The sequence below is a fragment of the Heliconius melpomene genome, chromosome 13, assembly GCF_056956725.1.
Source record: "Heliconius melpomene rosina isolate 202511_hmr_F chromosome 13, ASM5695672v1, whole genome shotgun sequence".
Taxonomy (NCBI): domain Eukaryota; kingdom Metazoa; phylum Arthropoda; class Insecta; order Lepidoptera; family Nymphalidae; genus Heliconius; species Heliconius melpomene.
In genome coordinates this window covers 1059591-1081155 of record NC_140401.1, presented here as the reverse complement: position 1 = coordinate 1081155, position 21565 = coordinate 1059591, and the positions used below count along the sequence as shown (strand labels likewise).

Genomic DNA, 21565 nt, shown 5'->3' with positions numbered 1-21565 from the left:
TGCCTCTAAAGGTAGATAGAGTCTTTAAAATAGGCGAAAAATTAAATGAAAGAAGGCAGTAGGCATATTTTGTATAATCCAAAATTTATTAAAATATATTATTAATAAATATATATATTTTTAAATCGAATTGTTAAGATCGTATTGTCATGGTTGCCATTCGCGGGTGGAATTATTTTCTTTAATCCTTTCGAACGCAACAAAGCGCGGCGTTCAGTTCCACTATTCGTCACACAATGTCTCGAAAAGTAGGCGGTGTGTGGGGAACGCAATGTCTTACCATTAGTTAAGTAAATATAAAATAAAATTTACTGAGCATTTGATATTTTTATCATCACAGATTATTAATGGCTCGGTTGATCAATAAACCAAAAAGAAAAAAAAGGAATTACTATTAAAATTTATAGAATAAGACATTCAATACGAAATTCAAAGCGAATTAAAATGCTAATGGGGAAATTTATCATGACATCGCCTTCTCATTAAGACGTAAAGCTGTCAAGGCTTAACGTGAGAAAAATTTGAATGCGAACGATATTTAGAATAAACGAAAATGTTATTCAAATTTAGGCGTTTTCTAATTTAAATATGTTTTTCTTTTAATAAAAATAAAAGGATGTGGGAAGTTATTTTTGTAAATTTAAATAAATATTCATAAACAGATTTAATTTAAGTGTTTTTTTAGTTCCTCGTCGTATGCTACATATTTCTAACAGAGTAGGATATGGCAACTAGTGTAAAAACACTCGGTTTCCTACATTCGTGTTGAGTGGCGGAACTCAACGCCACGTTTTATCCACGAAAGCAAGTTAACGAAAATAATACAATTCCCCTAGTGAGAATCGATTACCATCAAACATTCACATACATGAGACCGTCATGTTGCAACAGTAAAGCAGATAAAATGTAAAATTAAAAAAAAACAGCTTTACTTTGTTTTTTTATATAATTATAATGATTTGCTCATTATTTCAGCTTCACGCTAAGGTCAAAATCTAGTGTGTAGACACTCCGTTCGCTACTTTTCACCAAGGTTCCATGCACGTCATTGAGGCAAGAGATTAAATTTTTATATTTCCTAAGTATGAATCGAACCCACCACCATAGCAGTCAAATGAAGTAGAACTTAAATAAAATACTAAAAAGCTTAAATATATATCCGAAGAAGAGTATAGAATTTTCAATAGACAAATAATCCATTGAATGTATGTAATTTTGATGTATATATGCAAATATATTCGTATTTAGCGGAAAGCGACTTAAATATGCAACGCTGTAAGTCGCTTTGCAATTCAATATAATGTTTCCAGAAAATTGTGTAAATGTAAAACGTATGGGTAAATATTATAACGTATAAAGTAAGTGTGTTTGCTTTTGCATTCAAAGTGCCTATTTTTTGTAATGTTCAGGTTCCTAGAATGATTTTTTATAGGTTCCCTGTTTTTTTGTATAAGTAGGTTGCTTTGGTACACTGCCTGCCCCCTGCCACTTTAATACTATCCAAATAAATAATCTATTAAATATCTAAATTCCAACTTACTTGTAAAGTAGCTCTAGATATAAGTAAATTTCCTTCAGCAGATATCAGCACATTGTGATCTTGTTGCAATGGAATGCCGTGTTTCAGCCACGACACGCGCGGTGGTGGAGCCGCTGCTGGTGGAGAGCATCGCAGTGATGCTGCAGATCCCGCTTCCACTGATGTGGGCGATGGAGACGCCGTGAATTGTTTTTTGAGATCTATGAAGAGAAAGGAATATGTTTAGTCATTTATAGTAGACGGACGACACGGAAACAAACTTCGGAAAATGTACAATAATTTGAAAAACCTCCCTTCAAGCGCTTTGTTGGCTATACATTCTTATCAGGCGAAGTTCTTATAAGCTTTTTTTTAATTTGTATATAATGGTACACTACAGGTAAATCTTAAAAAAATAAAAAGCTTCCTTCGTGTCTATTTTGCACTGTGGCTAAGACACACGTTTCCGTTTCCGCTTAACATATTTCACCTAATTTTCCAGACCTTTTAAAATTCAGTTACAGAATTCAACGCTACAAAAATAAAGAATTATTAATATATAAAATCCAAATTCCAAACCAACATAATACGTACAACAAATGCGTATCCGATGATAATAATATCGTCACAGAATACACGATAATACTATAAGCGTAATTAGATCGGTGCCCGCATACGTCAGAATTAATAGCGAACAAAGTAATCCACGGTATGGAGATCAAACGTCAATATCAATTCATATATGTATGTATGTATGTATGACACACGTTATGTATGATATCACAATTTGTATGGAAGCTGAGTAATTGAATAATTATTATTTGTACAATCATACAATCGGTGGGTTCTGTGGGAAGTTAGGAGATTGGTGCGACGTGAAGATAGGAAGTACATTATTTTCTTTTTTTTTAGCTTCACATTATACACTGCGCATAGCAGGGTAACATGGGAACCTGGTATTAAGATACTCCGTTTCCATTACGGCACTTTCGTTCTACACGTCCCGGCGAATTCTTGAAGAATTCCATGTTGCCTCGTTACCAGAGCAAGAAAATAAAAATATTAAATAGGCCTTGTTGTAAGCATATAATATGCTATTTAATTATACTGTAATCAAGACGGTTATGAGTTTGATCTCCGCTCGGGGGAAAGCGCGGCGTTGAGTTCCGCGTTTAAGACGCAATGTTTTGGAAAGTGTATGGGGAAGAATAATGGTATGTATTTTAACACTATGCACTCTCTATTTACCCAGCTATATGCGGGATATATCGTTCTTCCTAAAGTTAAATTTATCAAGAAAATAGTAAATAGGTACCTAAATTTATTCCTAAATTTCTACGTCAATTATTTTAACAAAATAAATTGGAAACGACAAAATTAGCTTAAATTATATTAACATAGAAATTTAATAACCGCGTCTGCTCATCGATTGCGCTAGTAAATGCCTTCCCACGTCACTCTTAATAAAGAAGACCTATTATATAATATAGAGCATTCCTCCTTCGGCGGATAATTGGTGTTCGTTAAAAAATTAACCGCTATTTTGTCGCATTCTGGGCTATTCGTTGATTAAGGGTATTCGATTTTCCTATATTGGTTACTTAGAGAATTGGATAATAGTGTCTTTAATATTTTTAGGGTTCCGTACGTAAAAATAAAAAAGGAACCCTTAAAGGATCTTGTCAGTGTGAGTGTCTGTCTTTATGTTTCGTTTGTCTGTAGCCTTTTTGATAAAATTGAAAATTAATCTGAAATATTTAATATTTAAAATATCCATATCTACAATCACTGGGCGTACAGTCAAAATCAAAATTTCAATGTAATCCATGTTTTATTAAGTACATACATATGCAGAAATCGAACCCCTAATCATCGCGGTTACATTAAAACTATTCTTTTCAAAGCAAACATTTCGCAAGTAACGCCATCAAAACTAATATACTCCCTCAACGTAGTGCAAAATGAACATTTCGCACTCGTGAGTGGTCTGAGCGGAGTCATAAATCTGGTGCACGCTCCATTACTCCACTCTCTACTAGACCGGCGCGATGCGCTGATATGCTTGCGTGGCGGTTTTAAAAGAGACTTGCCAAGTACGCTATTGTTTGGACATACGGACAAACCTTTGTTTCTGCGTGATAGATGAAATTCGGAATTGTTCGTGCTACCCTATTTTGGTAGGTTTTCAGGTTGGAGCTTATGGCTTTGGCGTTTTGTATTGGTGTTTGTTGTAATTGCAAAGCATTGATTGAAGGATTGAGAATGGAAACTGATTTTAAGACACTAAGTTGGCCACTTTCCGTAAAACTTTTGATACGCTTTTTTTTAACTTAATATAAGAAACTGAAGCCAGATGTGACGCAGTGGCACAAAGTGTGCCTGTAAACCGACTGGTTGTGGGTTCAATCCCCACTCGAGGAAATGAAATAAATTTATATTTTCATTTCTTGCTCTGGTGTGCCACTCAACACGTAATGCCCTCAGAATTCGATGGAAAGTGGGGAACAGAGTGTCATAACAGTAGGTTTCCACCCGCGATTACAGTCGCGCCCAATACTAGGATTGTAATCGCGGTGATATTGCTTTGTTTTAAATATTACTTCAACAATGAATCGAACTCCCAACCAACACATACACGCCACGATTACGTCAAGCACCTAAGAATCACCCGACAAACGTCCATCCCAGGCCTTATAATCTATAAATAGTAGGTTAATGAGAAATCACAAATTACGCGCAGTTGTAAAAGACACGCGGGACAGATGTTATAAATCGTAAGCGGACTTTATTAAAAGCATTTTAAGTCACAACGTATAAATCCATGACACTATAAATTATTAGCCACCGAATCCTTTATTTTTCCGAGCACTTACAATTCGCAAAAACAAACATCTGCTTCCGACCGTACATTTTTGCACTTGTGGCGAATGTTTTAGGTTGTTTTTTAGGTTCATGCTGTATCCCGAACATAGCAGTGTAGGCAGACGGAACATGGTAATCCAGTGCACTCCTTTCCCCATTTTCCGCCGAATTCTGGAGGCATTGCGTGTTCATATATATTTCACTCCCCTGAAATCACAACCGTGGCGTTCATAGTCATATGCCACTGCGTTACGACGGCTTCATGGTATTTTCAGATGGTATTTTCAGGTTCACTAATATCCCGCATGTAGGAGATATGGTAACCGCTTGTAACTTCGCTTGCGTGAACTATGAAACGTAAAACGTTCTCTTCTGTTCAAGCAGAAATTTCGGAAAATCTGTGCTCCATTTTGCTCTACGTAGTTGTGGTTGGCGTTGTGTCAGTTACTTAGGAACGAAGAGTTTTATATGTCCCTATAAATAAGCAAGGAGTACTCAATGGACCCTCCGTTCGCATCCGCATTCCGTATGAATTTAGGACATTGCGTGCTTAGTGGCAGAACAAAATTTTTCAAACTGACAAGTTAAAAAAATAATATCACTCCCCTAATTGGGAATTGAACCCAAAACCGTCTGTTTACAGGCTCTGCCTCTGTGCCATGATGGTCTCTATAATATCACATTATTTTTTTAATATAGAATTACTAACTTATTGTTATTGTATTTAATGTAAGCCTAAATTTTCATTAAAATTCCTTTCGAAACAACAAAAGTCGGTAGAATATTTAGTTAGGCCGTGTGCTTGGACTTTTATTTTAATATATCCAGAAGGTGTACTTAACCCAAATCCCTTGTCAGTAGCGTAGAAAAATAAAAGCGGAATATAAGAATAGAAATGTATGAATATTTTTGTGTTTTTACAAAACTTTCTTTAATCGCCTAAAATTGAATAAACAGAACAAATACCGTCGTGGGACAGGGTCTCAATGTTAACAAAGCAGTTATGGGTTCGATTTTCATTCGGGGAAATGCAACTTGCATAACATACAATGTCTCGAAATAAGACGTTAAAAGGGAAACTACTATAAGGACGTTAGTCTTAATACTAGTTTCCCCCTGATTATCTACTATGTAGTATAAGAAAAACGGGCTGGAAAATGAAAATATTATATTTCCTATGATGGGAAAAATCAGGGCTAGAAAATGAAAATATTATATTTCCTATGATGGGAATCAAAGCTACAATCGCCATATTTACAGTCAGCTGTTCCTCGACGGGCATATGAAACTTAAAAGGTAATTAATATGAGGAGCAAGCACCTCTTACAAATAAACCAAGTGTTGGAACGCTACCAAATGTTCAGTGTCGAGTAACCGACAAGTTTCAACAACGAACGTAAACTTCAAACAGACAATATAAATGTAGCGAATTTGATGACAACACTATTGAAATCGTAAAATTTATTTATAAATCTTGTTAGAGCCCTATTTTACATAGAATCACGTTGCAATGCGATAGTATTAGACAATTATCACGATAGTTGCGGGTTCGATCGACACTCGCGTAATGATATTGTTTTTAAATTCAGGCTGTAACTCGTATAATTTGTCAAGTAGTGTCAAGACACTCCGTTTACAATACAACTCCAATGTTTCGAAACAATGCGTGTTGAGTGGCGGAACTCAACACCACGCTTTCTCTTGTTACTAAAGCAGGGAAATGAGAATAAAGTTCGACACCAAAACGAAGAAATGAAAATATTCAATACTTGCTCGAGAGGAAATCGAACCCACGTGCCCCTGCCCCACGACTGGCCTAAAATTTCTTAAATATCAAATTAATTATAATCTTATTATACAAATACAACACAATAATATAAAACTGCCAAACGATGTAATTAAGCGAATAGTTCGAGGCGTTATGTTCAATGAATGACACTGATATTGTGACGAGTAATTGATTCCGGTCATTCGATACGGCAAGGTACGGTACTAGTTTTTTTTCTATTATTCGTTATCACTTTACAGTAGGCTCCTAGTGTCCAAATCGTCTTCTTCCATTTGCCTAGCAACTTAATATAAATATTAATCCATATATACACTAATATTATTAAGCTGAAGTAGAGCTAATCTTAGAACCAACTAGTTCGATTGTATTAAATAGCCCATATATTCACAAAGGTATAGGTAGGTAAATAGGCTATAGTAAAAGCTAATTGCTAATTAACTCACTACACCAGTTCTAAATAAAAGCTAGTACAAACACACATACAAAAAAAGACAAAATAAATAATTGTAGAGCCGTACGTATAATAACGCCTCTAAATTTCTATCGCGACAGTTTTAATTGTTTCTCTAGTGCTTTAAATACACTCAAGTACCGATGTTTCTATTAACGACGCCTATACTACATGTAAAAGTGTCACAGTTAAGTCTTCTATATAAAGATTTACAATCGTTTCGTGCAATTCACTTAGTGTTGTACTAAGTTTTGGAACACGTGCTCTTAAGTGGTTATTATAACGTATTAGTGATGTTCTTTTTTGGGTTCCGGGAAGAGGTGTGTAATAATTAACAAAATATAATGTTTTTTTTTAAATCTCTCCTGTCTCCATTTACAACGTTAACGTTGACTTAAGAATGGACGGAAAGTGAAGGACGGAAGTGTCTTAATTGAGAGGAGTGTCTGAACACTTGGTTCCCCGGTTCCCCCTACTGCTTTGTACGGGATACAGCGTGAAGCTAAGAAATGTTTCCTGTTACTCTTCAAAGCCACAACCCTTACGTTTATCATTTCAAACATATTTCAATTCCTCATCGGCAGGATCATAAAATTTTAATTACTTTAAAACACAAAATGCAATGAAGAAATACATTAAAAAACTCTTACTAAAACGTAAAACGGTTGATGGGCGTAAATGATAAGTGAGTAACGGTAGCGGGGTTCGTAAGGCCATAAATCTAGGGAACGTTTCATTTCCTGAATAAAATTCACACAGGGTAGGGTAAAGTTTATCTATATGTAGGACTATACGCCTGTCGTGGTGCAGTGGACCAGTGGGAGTAAATTCGATAGTTCTGGGTTCGATTCGACTTGGGGGAATGGTTGTTTAAATAATATTATTTTTTTACGTTATTCGATATGTGTGGAAAACTGTACGGAAATTGAAAAATGGGGTGTTTTCATACTAAGTTCCCTATTATCTTGCTATATGCGGAAACATAAAACTACCCCAAAAAAACATATATTAATAGTTTAAACCAATAATTTGCAAAATCACTTAAATACATACACTAAATTACGTTTAACATAAATCTAAGGAACGGCCTACTCCGACATTCATTTAATATGCATAGAAGATTTATTACTATTTTAGATTGAATTTAATCGAGGTCCGTTTTAATAGAATTCGTAAAATAAAGAGCCGTTTTCACCATAAGAGGTACTTTCGTTGGGCAATGTTATTTCTGTCATTAAAGTTTGAAAGCATTTTAAAAGTTTTACTTGACTCGTTATCGAATATAGGAGTTGAGTAAAGTCTGATTCTTCTATATGATATAATAGGTATTAATATATAACAACACACTACAGTGTATTAAATATGAGAGCTTTTTGTGAGATATCACTCGGCTCTCACTGATTTCTCCGGGATCACTTACTCATATATTTCAAAATATTTTTTTGTCATTATAACTTCATGCGTAATGCTGCACTTTGGTTATGCAATTTTGATGCAATATTTATATACTTATGAAATATTAAGTAATTATTTATGGTACACAACAATACAAGGTTATTAATATCAGTCATTTATAATAAGTAGTGTTATATCACTACATTCTTCACTTCAAAGTAAATCTATTTTGCCATAACTTGGTCATAATATATTACAATATTATGCAAATAACCAAAATATATCTCACGAACGTCTAGTGAAACGTCCATTTCCATATAGTTACAATAATTTTGGATTTATTTTGACAAGACAAATGGATGTCAGTTGAAGCCTTATATAGAATTGTTTAGAGATTCTACCGCGAGTGAGATTTAAGTTCAATAAGCTCTATGTTTAATAGTATATTTTGTCAGCTTCACGCTGTATCCCGCACACAGCAGGGTAGGCACTAGGTTCCCACCTAGTGCTAAGAAATTACTTTCCCCCCTTTCTTCCGAATTTTCGGCAGAACTCAACGCCGCGCTTAGCCTCGACACCAGAGCGAAGAAATGGAAATAAATATTTCACTTCCTCGTGCGGGGATCGAACTCACAACTGTCGCAGTCACACCCTTGTGCCGCTGCGCCACGACGGCCTCAGTATATTTTGTATTATTTAAAAAAGTATTTCCACATTTAGGATTTTTTTTAAATCCATGCTCACTTACCAGGGTGATGATCATCACTCCGTTCTCCACGGATAAATAATGATAAGATTATATATAGATATACAAGTATGAACGGACATAGGCCGCGGTGGCGCAGAGGGACAACATTAAACTAAAAACGCGAGGGCCGTGGGTTCCATTTGTACAGGGAGGAATTATTTATTTTTGTACTGGTGACATAATAGGTATAGCATGGTTTTGATCTACGCCTTTCAACAATACTTAATGTCTAAAATCTAATATTGAATTGTAGTGATTCAATTTGCTCCTAATATTAGAGATATTGCGTGTTAAGTAGCGGAATAAAAAAGAGAGATCAAAAAGGATTCATATATTATCATCTCCCCGAGTTTGCTTAAAAACTCCTAAAATTGCTGATTTAGCGGAAAGAAGAGACATTACAGAGGAATTTAATTTATTACTGACGGAATTTATTACAATTGTTTTATATAATAGTAAATTAAGGTATGCATAACAGATTTTATGCGTAAAAATAAAATTATTCTAAAGAAAATCCAAAAAAATAAACTATTCTGACATTGAAAAATCTAATTCATTTAAAACAATATACATACTTATATAACTGAAGTACAATTATTATCATAATGAAGTAAAGTCATGTACTAATACAGCGCTTCGAAGGATTAAAGCTTTCATATAAATAGAAGCATTAAGGGCACTTTGTCCGAGCCGGCTTTAAAATTTTAGTATTTCCTCTCGATGCATTAGTAATACGTAACTTGAAATGCAATTCGTGTATTGAAATTATGTTAATTTTGAAGTAAGTAAGCATTTCTTTCTATGATTTCAGTCTTTGAGGCCAGCATGGTGTAGTGGGTATGATTGTAAATGCTATGCTTGTGGGGTTCGATTACCATTCGGTAAAATAATTATTTGCTTTTCCTACAAATGTGCCACAAAGTACGGCGTTCAGTTCCGCATTCGTTCTACGCAACACACAATGTCATGAAATCTGGCAGATAGCACAAGATATAAGGTCTTAGCACTAGGTACGTAGCGTGAAGCTGAAAGATAATCTTTATCTATTTAGATTCAATTTTAAAAGTTTAATTTATCCATTCCCTTGAGTAAGGATGTAACCCACCACGTTTATATTCAGATGTTGTTCCAGTGTGCCTCGACGGCCCCAAATAATAATAAAGGTTATCCTGAGAAGTCAATTATTATTGTTATTTATTCTATTCCTCCCACGAGTTTCCAGAACTTCTTTGACCAAAGGAAATTTCAACCAGATGTTTCTTAAAATTTGTTTTTAAATAAACAAAAATTCAAAACTAAATAAGATACGTCAGTCAACTGTTTTATAAATGTAAATATTGCTGAGAACTTCATAGCTAAAGAGGTTCGGTCATGCCTCGGAGACGACTGCAACGAACGGTAAAAGTAGGTTAGCTAAAAATAAGGCAACGGAAACACTCAAATTATGAGTTTCGATGAAATGCTACACCACGCCCAGTTGGATGCGGAAATGGGAATTTTAGAACTATAATATTTAATGATTTTATCACTATTGATGTTTTATACGTGCTTCTCGATATTAGGTGCTTGACGAAATATTTCAAAGAATTCGGCGGAAGTTGTTTGGTGGAAGATCGGTGTAATATTTTTGAAGGGAAATTGGTATGAAAACTTTGAGTGTTATGAGCGGTTATTATAATTTTTATACTATAATTAATTAAAAAGTTTATTCTTTTTATTTTACACCATGTGGTCATAACTTGTAGGATGTAAATATAAACTAAGTCTATAAAAGTAAATATAAAAATATATTTAACTTACATGCCAATTCCACTATGGCTGGTTGGCTACGAATATCACCGCGGCTGCTCCACGCGTGACATGTACACGAAAATCTGTCCTCCCCGAAATATTCCTCCAAATGATCCCTCGTTACGTTACACTCAGCTTCAACGATTCTGACACCACTTTGTGGGTCTACGAACTCGAACTGTGTACTACCGACCGAGCGGATATCATTACATTTAAAATATACTTGTAAAGCATTAGCTGCACGGCATCTGAGCATTGCTGGTTTATTTCGTACTACATAAGCATGTTGAGGTTCTAATAAGAACATTGGTAGATCATCCGTAGAACTCTGTAGCAGATGATCTCCCGACAAGGAAGGTAGTTCGTCAGTATCATCTCTGTTTTCATGTTCATCTTCTTTGTGGTTGTCATGATCATAGTCTTCTTCTAAATAGTCTCTGTGATGAGGCTGGTGGTTAGTCTTCTCTGAATTGTAAGGGTCTAAAGCTTCTACACCAGCTGGATGAGCGTATTCTGGTCGTAATGGGATTGCCGGAGTTGGGGGTGTGGTACTGTGCTGTTCTGGTTCTGTAGAGCTTGGCTCGTCTGTAACAATGGAAAGGAAAATTTATATTTTAATGCTTAAGAATCCAAATACGAGTCTCATAAAATATTTTTTGAGGTTATAACAAGTTATTTAAATAAAACGATTATTTTATTTCTTTTGCTCTTTAGGAGTTAAAATAACAAGTCAAAGCATAGCAAATATAAATGTCCAATAAAATCTCAACATAATCTGTTCAATGTAAATTAAATCTTATTAAACGAAACCCTAAACGAAACTCAATGAACAAACAAAGATTTCTTCGGCAAAATAAAAACAATCGAAAATAACTTTCTCCATTTCAAACGATCCATTATATTTGTGGAATCTATTATTAATTCGACAGTGACAGTAAAATAAACGGCAACTGTGATAATAGCGCGTCCCCTGGGTACAGGCATCGATTTCGCTCAAAAGTCCGCACCTGGTTTGACGCCTCACTCACGCCTGTTTACACGTGAAACATAGCTGATATTTGGATACTGTTTGCTCCCTGTACCAATATTTGAGCAAAACACTTCAACAACCTTAAACTTTATAAGACAAAGTTGAAAATCCTTTAAATTTTAAGTCATGTTAAACCCTCGTCAAAATTTCGCTAGGATTCGTTATCAGGCCGCTACTCTCGTGACGGTGTAGCGTTGACAGTAATACTAGATTGTAGATTGTATTATTATTTGAAACGAGACATAGCTAAAATAGCCCGCGAGAGTAAAGCGAGGATAACATAATTACTTTTACTTCCGTTCAGTGTATTTCTATTTCCGTTTTCGTAGGGACCGAACGCTATTTCCTTCTCGATTCTATTTTTCTTTAACGAGATTTGTTTTGAGAGCCTTTTTCTCATTTTGTCGCTACTGTATCAATGTCGTTAAAGTATTATTTTGTTATTTTTAATTTAGTCATATCCTATTTATTAAGCACGACTACATGATTATTTTTTATTTCTCACATTTCTCATTAGGCCCTATCATGCTTGCATTGCATTATGCATCATTTATTTAGAAGGCGGTAGTCGAGAACAGAGACATAATAAGTTTCTTCATGTGTATGGCGTAAATATAAGTTATTGTATAGAATTTTTAGCTTCACTCTGTATCCTGCACACAGCAGGGTAAGAAGTAGGCACCTAATGTTAAGACACATATTAAGATACTTATATTCCCTACTTTCCTCAGAATTCTGGAGTTATTGCATGTTGAATTGTTTTCGTTTAACGCGTAAGTGTGTAAGTACATCTGCGCCACGACTGGCCTTATATTAATATTATATAACGTAGATATTATGATAAACTATAAAATTTATAATTTATTAAACAATTTAATCCTAATTAGATATCAATCATTTGGAAGTGTCAAAAATATATAAAAAATAAAATTCCCATGTTTTTTGATTACACTCATACAAATGTATGACACTTAATCAAAATTCCGTCAAAATTAATTAATATTATGTATTTTTAATGAACATCAGGTTTTGTTTCTTCATATCTATTGATATTGATTTCTTAACTCAATTAACGTTTGGTTCAGTACAATTATCACGTGTGCTCTTTCGTCATTTGGGTCGGACAAGTTTCTTTCTACGATAGAAATTATAGTGTTGTCAAGGTTATTGATGAAACTCGTTTTAGTGATTCAGTGGAAGTATCTTCCCTATAAAGGTATGATGGTCTTAGTTTTGAATTAGTATGATCAATATAATTTTTTTTAGTAGCAGGATTTTTTTATTTCTTTTGCTACAGTTACAGTTGTCCTCCACTTTTTGCTCAAAAATCAATAAGAAAGCATGTTATGTAGCAGAGCTTTGTGCTGCGCTTTCAAACTTTATATTAAGAGAAAGTTAAGATTAAAACAATTTTAATTTCCACAGGATAGAGAAATCCTATGTAACCCTTACTTTGTTTCTAGTGTGCCAGTTCAACATAATATACCGTATAGTAGTTTTTCTGGAAAATAATAACAATATTTTTTTTATTGATAAAACCATACCGTGACCTACGAGCCTACTACCGTCAACAAGCCGAAGGACTACCTGATGATGGACCAACCACGTTGCCCATCTTGGGGCCGCATACTTAACTTTCAATAAGAATGTCAATAAAGCTCCTCTAAGATAGAAATTGCCCACTACTAATAAAACTCATATAAAATTTACACTTGCTTAGAAAATTTCGAACCATTAGAGTGGATACTTGACAAGAAAATTGATAGTAAATTCATTCACACAATATACTGTTAAGCCTCCAGCTGCGATTGATATTCAATTTTTGTAAGCTTTTTGTATAACAATATTAATAATGTAACGTGTGTGGTCTATTCAATTTTTATTTGGTGAGTAACAAATCAGTTTTTTATATGTTTTTGTAGATCGATTATTTACTTTGTAAACACTTTTTTAGGTATGGACAATGGAATGTCAATAATACAGAATTAATCAAATTTTATGCATATCATGTCGATATTCCGAACTGTTGATGGTGGAGATATTGGAATGAGGAAATAGTTGTTGAGAGTTCGAAGTTCGATTGGAGAAATATTTTTGTTACAATTGTCGTACGTAATAGTTTTATGTTACTCTGATATGGCTAGCTTTGGTAATAAAGTTGGGTGATTAAATGCAATATCATTGTGTAAGTGGTAAAACAATATGATAGGATTTAATAGATGGGAATATCAAAGAAAAAACTAGATATAATTTAATAAATACTATTTCACTGCAAAATCCTGAACCTGTACTTTATAATCACGAAGAAATTCTTAGAGATATTGTGTAGAACGGAAGATAGATTGATGCTTTTTAAACTGTTTTTCATTTCACAAAAAATCTTTTTGAATAATCCCCCATAATAAATATTTAAAACGGCCATCGGTAGTCCATAAGATCAATCAACGTGCCTACCAGATTCAACAGTTACGGCGCTTGTAATAGCAGCCGTTCCATCATTTTAATGTACAACGTTCACTTATTGTTAAAGATGAAAGATTATTGAATACCAGGCGCACATAACATATCTAAGCTATTAAATATGTAAGTTAAATCCGTTAGATATGATGGATTTAGAGCAATGGTGGTTATATATTAGACTAACTTTTATTTACGGTTTCTTCCAAGCATTATCATCATCATCAGCTTCACTGCCCTCCTTGCTGTATTCCGCATACAGCAATGTAGGGAACCTAGTGCGAAGAGGCTCTGTTCACCAGTTTCTGCCGACTTTTCCAAGGCATTGCGTGTTGAGTGGCGGAACACAACGGCGGGGTTTTGCCTTGTTAAAGTAAAGTAGAGTAGAGTAGAGATAAATAATCAATTAAACGACGACCGGACGAATTAACGTCACAAAAGATGCATTACAATCTTTTAACTATTACTAAATTCTTTAACAATCTAGAAAAAGTAAACAGAACAATAATACACTCCTTTCCCCAACTTTCCTTCCAAGTTTAGAGACATCGTGTATTTAGTTGCGGAACTTAACGCTGCGCTTTGTTTGCTAAAGTGGGGAAATAAAAATAATTCTACTATAATCAGGCCATCGAGGCATAGTCAGACGATGTCCCACTGCACCACGACGGCCTCAAATAATAATTAACCAAATAAATCTTCTTCTTAGCTAACCAAAAAAGAATAACAACATTTCAAAGGGCAAAAAGAATTGACTACAGTCAACATCTCATTTAAAGAACTAATTTATATCCCCAAAACAAGAACAAAAATGCAATCGTGACTGACGTTTCATTCAAATGTTTTTGTAGTTTTAAAATTCTTTTGGACCAAAAAGAATGAATGCAAATGAAGAAATACCTTATCACGACATGGCGAGGCATATGTTAAATGTTGTGAAGGAATTCTTGGGGCTAATGATGTGTTCTATAAATTTATTTTTACTGTAGTAAGTATATTGTCGTTTTATTTCTATAGGTTTTTTTATTTTGTTTGTTTTTTTTGTTGTATCCTGTATATAGCAGGGTATTCATTCATTTTAGGACACTCCGCACCCCATTTTCCCCTAAATTTTCGTGACATTGCAAATTTTATTTCGTTAGTCGGAATCGCACCCGCAACCGTCGTGCTTACAGTCCAGACTCTGTCCCACTGCGCTGCGATCGCCTCTTATAATATAATATAGTTAGCCACATGATATGGTTCTAGTGCTGTTTATTTTGAACAAACACATGTTAGTTGAAGTACGTGAGAAAGAATGCTTTGCTGTTGATTGAGAATATTCTTTACATAGAGAAACTACTGCTATATTTATATAATTATCATTTCGATACCTTATGTTCTACCATTTACCACGCGATTAGGATGAAAAATTAAATAGGCAAGAATCTTGACATTAGATTCCCCTGCATTGTGGGATAACGCGTGAAGCAAAAAAAAAAAAGATTTGACGAGATTTTACGAATTTGTTATAAAAAGCACTTTTACTTTAATACTACTTTGCCCGAGAGCGTAATAAGAATATACATACGTTCCCACAGTTGATAGTTCAGAAATTAGATAAACAGAAATTCAATTAGAGAAACTCGCATTAAAATGTTAATGAATATTCAAATGAGCAAAGCTTAAAAGCTCATTTAGTATACTGATGATAGTATACAGTCTGTGATGTTCTCTCTTGTGAATCTGTTATAAGTGGAAATCGAACCTGCTTTCTTTGTCATAGCCACACGATACAAGATAGTCAATAATAAATCAATATAACCAGACATAATTCCTTGATCTTGTCACCACCTTGTCTCAAAATTGGAGATGGAGTGTCTTAAAGTTAGGTTCCCTCTGTCTACCGTGATATAGCGTGAAACTAATATAAAAAAATAACTACTTACTTATACCATATTGCTAGTTATAAAAACCATCTAATGGTTTACTCACACATTTTTATCTAAGAATGTAAGAGTGATGCTTGAAACATGAAATAAAATGAAGGAACAGCTTAGATATCGAATACAACCGCTCGCTTTTTGAGTACAATCATAAACCCTTCTTATAATAGTGACCAGATCTAATTTGGTTATTTTTATTACAGCTATTACTGTAACTTACATACTTTGGGTTTAATAAGTTGATTAGATCGTATGTTAATGGTTCATTTAAATATATGATTACTTTCATAGTTGCAGTTAATACTGATGGTACTAACGTTTTAATATGTAAAAAATCAGTTACTAGAAATTGTTACGTTTTTTTCGTAGGCAAATAGTATACCAATAGCGTGCCAGTCGTTTTTCGCAAGCGTGGCAGTTAACAATATAGATTGTGGATTCTATTTCCACTTTAGAAGTAAGGGGGCGCTGCCGTGTTGAGTTCCATCACTCAACACGCGTTGCTTTCAGAATTCGACGGTAAATAGGAGTATTCTTTCAACTGTTTTGTTGGAATATTTGTTCAACGATCATTGTTTATATTGAGTGGACAACCACCTACATGTTAAAATCCAGAATCTCACAAAGATATAGCAATTACTATAAAATACAACTTTATTACAAAATTAAAATATTCAATGTTCTTCATTTGACGCCTAAAACATGGTGCATAGTAAAGTCGTTCGAAGTAAAACGTCATAAAACTTTCAAAGAATATATTCTTGTCATTTCTAAAGCTCTGGTGTGTTTCAGTTTAACGTGAAACGACACAAGTTTAAGGACTTTAAATAGATTTATATTAACTATAGTTAACGGCACTGTGGGAGGCGATTTACTCATAAAATATGTATGTAGGTATATAAGTCTAATGTTTTATTTTTTTTTACACCTTTGTGGTACAATAGGAAAATACCTTATTAGTCTCGTTATTTCTAGTTTCCTAACGTCGTAGCGCAGGAGCACAGGAGTGAGTGGGTTCGATTTCTGTTTGGAAGAACGATTACTTTAAAATTATTTCTATTGCCCCTGCTCCAGAAGACAAAGCGCAGCGTTGAGTTCTGCCGCTCAACATGCGATATCTCGGAAGTCGTGTGGAAAGTGAAGAATAGACTGCCTTTAAAAGGGATAAGAAGCCTTTAAGCTGATTTAAAAAATATTTAATATTTTTATATATTCTTAACGTGAATATAACTCATGTACGAATAAATTTCAACCTAGCTCTACCACTGCGCGACACGGTCGTCGAAATTCACTGCAGGGTTCTTGTAGGCGCATAAAATCTTATTATATTATAAAATTTTATTTCATTGTGTTATTGAAATAGATAATGTCATTTATTACGGAAGTGAATTTCGTTTATTTTCATTTATTCAATTATGCACTAAACTAAAATTGGATTTAACACAGAGGACGTACGGGTTCCATGCGCTTTGGGGGAATAACTTATCATTTCTCCGCTCTAATAGATAAGCTGTGGATAGCTGAGAAATAAATGTTTTAATATAATTCTTTTTGCCTGTTAAATCCTATCATTTAGGTGAGGTGCAGTCTAAACTAAAAAAATACTAAAGAGAAAAAATATTTTAGAAGTGAAATAAAAAACTCTGTACGGTATATTCGAAAATAAAATATATTTTCATTTTCAATATCCATTATGTCTAACTTTCAATTTCGTAAATAGGCAATTGAATATTTATTTTTCAACATGTATTTTACGAAACGAATATAATTTATTCTCTCGACTAAGAATCGAACCTACAACCGTCGCACTTGCAGTCACAGAACCATAGATGGATATAGAAAAATAAATATAAGGAAGTAGTTTTAAATTGTCATACATTAACATTTAGTCAATGAAGCATAAACTACTAGTGTATCAAACTATTACCTTAAAATACGCTATTGAAGTGCCGCAGCTGCTGTGAAATAGAAATAGAAAATAATTCTCGGTACCCCCGAGACACCATTATAACCCGACTAACAAAGGGATTATCTTGTTTGGGAACCTCTTGACTGGCACTCGACTACTCTTTGAATGTATCGTGTTACATTTCAAACGTTAGGCTATTCACGTTTTTGTGGGTGTGGTCGGACTTTTGTCCATTTTTTTTTGCTTTTCCGTGAGAATTCAGTAAATCTTTAAGTTTGCACCTTGTAAGACCGTTTTAAATGGACTCTTATACTTGAGATTTTTTAATCTTTTTTTGTTGTATTTCCGATTATCTGTGTTATTTGATATTGTGTAGAATGTTAAGGTGTACAAATTATGAGACTGCAGACATAGTGGCACAGCGTCTGAAAGGAAACGCGGCGATTGTAGGTTCGATTCCCCACTTGTGTAAATGAATCGTTTTTATTTTCTCGAACTATCTCACTACTCAAGACGAAAATTGAGTGTTATGTGTGTGTAGAATACTAAATATTGAATAAATAAAAAATACATTATCAAGATCAACATCACAGATAGGTATTATCAAAAATTATCGAAAAATAAAACTCTTAACGTAATTTCCATTTATCTTGGAGATAAAATTTATTGAACAGTTTAGTTCGAAAGTACCCTGAAGGTAGTCACGAACGAATGACATTTTTGCGAGAGCATTTCCCATCGCTTTCCTAATGCCTTTTTTGGTTTGGAACGGAAGTGACCTTTTGTGAAGTGTTTTAATTATTCATACATATATACCGTATATAGATAGTATCGAAGTTTATTAATACGTTATTGTTCTTAGTTGAAATATAATTAATATTATATCGATAATATGTGCATATATTTCTCTACATAGATGTATGTAGACTCTAAACGCTACAGGTTGTGGGTTCGATCCCCACTGGAGGAAATTAAATATTTATTTAAATTTATACTTTCATTTCTTCGCTCTGGTGTCGAGGCAAAAGCGTGGCGTTGACTTCCGCCACTCAAGTATCTTAAGAAACGGAACCCTCTGCTTACCCTGCTGTGTGCGGGATACAACGTGAAGCCAATTTTAATTAATTTCACTATAATTAAAATTATTACTGAATGCCTGACAGACAAATACATACAGGAAACTACTGTAATTGTAAAGTTGAAATTTCGAATGCAGATAAGTAAGCGTAGACGAACACTAGGTGACGATTTCCCATAATTCCTTCCGCATAGGAAAAAATAGAGCTTTCACGTCTTAAATCTAACATAAGCAAAGTTACGGGTGACGACTAGTTTAAAATATAGATTTGCTCTGCGTTCTCAATTCAAATAAAACCTTTAAAGAAAGCTTACAAAAACCACAAGCAGATCATCTCTGTTCGAACAAAAACGTTGTTGAAAAAAATCAAGGAGACTACCTTTCTTCAGCAGCGACACGACACGTTCCAAACTTTTTTGCCGCTTTACAACAGTCCCCCGTACTTTTTGCCTCTTATCGTATTCGAGATTAGGTGCTAAGATTTTAAGTGAAATTTGAGAATATTTGAATTTGTTTCCAGCTTTATTTATTAGATGAGAAGTAAAATTAGGTACAGTCTCAACTTTTATATTATGAGATGAAGTCTTCTTCTGATATTTTTCTTACTGGTATATAATTCTATTTTTTAGTTTTGCATATTTTAGTAATGGATATTTAATGGAATGGATCTCTCATTTTAACCTCATTTTTTTAAACACAGCAGGGAAATGAAAATTCTTGAAAAAAAAATATCTCCCTCAAATAGTAACCGTACCCACAACCGCAGAACAAACAGCCAAATCTACCACTTGTACTGTACTACCATATCAGGCATAGATTTACAGAATCTATTTTAAGCCGATTAGTCAGAAATCATTGCTTTGAACTAATGGAAGTGTAATTCCCTTTTGGTATCGAAATAAAGCGACAGCTCGAAGGTGACTGCTATGTAAGTCTATCTTAGAAGATCATGTGTATATTAAATATACATATATATATATATAAGTGTCAATAAATTATAAATTATCTTTTTTTTTTAAACATACTGTTTCCTAGAAACTCTATAATATTTTGGTAAATTGTCCTTCTTCAAATTGTGTATTATTATTTTTAAAAAACTTTTTTTTTTTCATATAATCTCCATTGTTGCATGCGGTATTCACTTTAAAAGGTAATGCATTTAGTGCTAAGGAATGTGAGTATTACGAAAATTATTATTGTAAGATTTATTAAATTAAAACCGGTTAATCTAAATAAGCAAATAAATAACTAAATCGCTGATTTAAAAAATCATTAAATTTTCAATAAATTTTGATTTAATAAACATGTAATAAAATATATTATCATTTTAGTTATGACCACTTTTTGCTAAAGAGCTTCATCTGTATAAACATTTAAATTGAATCTTTATTGATAATGGTTGCGTATTAAGTTAAACATAATTCGACTTGTAAATCTATGTGCCATATTTGATGCAAGTTTGATCAGCCGTATTTAACTACTTGGAAATTTGGGTTAAAATAATCATTACAGATGATTCTTAATTTGTATAAGCATTATAGAAATACTGTAACACCTGTATTTTAATTTATATGTCGCAACATTTTATATTTAAGTTAAAATATATTTTTTCAAATAGTCTTTTTAATCACCTTTTTTGAATAAATATACTGGTATAGATACCACCGAGTCGGAAGTCAGTTCTGCTGAGAAGAGCCGAACAACCAAATTTTTTTTTTGTATTTTTGGTTTTTTATGCTGTTAATACCTACCGCAGGTATCTAGTACCTACATAAATAGATATTTCCATTATCATATATTTTAAGACCAAGATTTATGCGTCGATACGCCTAGGCCATTGCTGATTGACAGCATAGCTTGATTGTAAAAACAGCGGTTGTGTATTCGAATCCTACTGAAGAGCACAAATTGATTTCACTTATTAGAGATCCGCGACCCAATCTTCAATGATTCGAAAATAAAGCGGTGCGGGGGGATACAGAGGGATACAGCGTGAAACTAAAAAATATATTTTTTTGTAATTTCTAATTGCTTACCATGTTTATCAGCGGCGACGGCGACCACCCATAGCATTAGGAGCACGCTCCCGCGCCCCATCTTACATGCGTGCGCGCATCACCTAAAACAATATGCATGTTTGAATAGAAAGCTGACCAATATTTGATCTTAATTTAGGTAAATATATGAAATATTTACGCTTATGTGCTCATTTTGAGTGGTTCCTTTTAATTGTTTGTTTGACTGTTCTAGTCTGTGGGTTTTAATTTGTCTTTGGCTTATTATTTGTTTTTTTTTTGTATTTACTTTTTTAAATTGATTGAAGTGATCAATCACAAATGTTGATGGGTTAAAAGTAATTTATATTTCTAGGCTCTCAGGTTCCCATTGCCTACTCTGGTATGTGCGTGATATAGTGTCAAATAAAAAAAAATAGCTATTATGAATATGACCTATAATCACACATATTTTTTAATTCTAATAACCAACAGACAGACGTCACTACTATTTACTTACTAGGGTTCTTATATGTCAAATAGTGAATAAACACGTTCTCATCAGTCTCCACCTATTCTGCGAAAATAATAGTATAGAGATATATACTATATTTCTT

General features: G+C 33.7%; 1 protein-coding gene across 3 annotated transcripts in view; it reads right to left on the bottom strand.

The window, feature by feature from the left end:
* The window catches only part of LOC146532390 (netrin receptor UNC5C-like), a 106200-nt gene that overhangs the window by 44108 nt on the left and 40527 nt on the right, over positions 1–21565 (bottom strand). For all 3 annotated transcript variants that reach the window (XM_085196094.1, XM_085196093.1, XM_085196095.1), the window contains exons 2-4: positions 20991–21073; positions 10565–11140; positions 1541–1740 (exon numbers count right to left, since the gene is read on the bottom strand). In XM_085196094.1, coding sequence (XP_085052220.1) covers positions 1541–1740; positions 10565–11140; positions 20991–21051 — 837 coding nt within the window. In that variant the 5' untranslated portion in view covers positions 21052–21073. The remainder of the gene's footprint in view (positions 1–1540; positions 1741–10564; positions 11141–20990; positions 21074–21565) is intronic.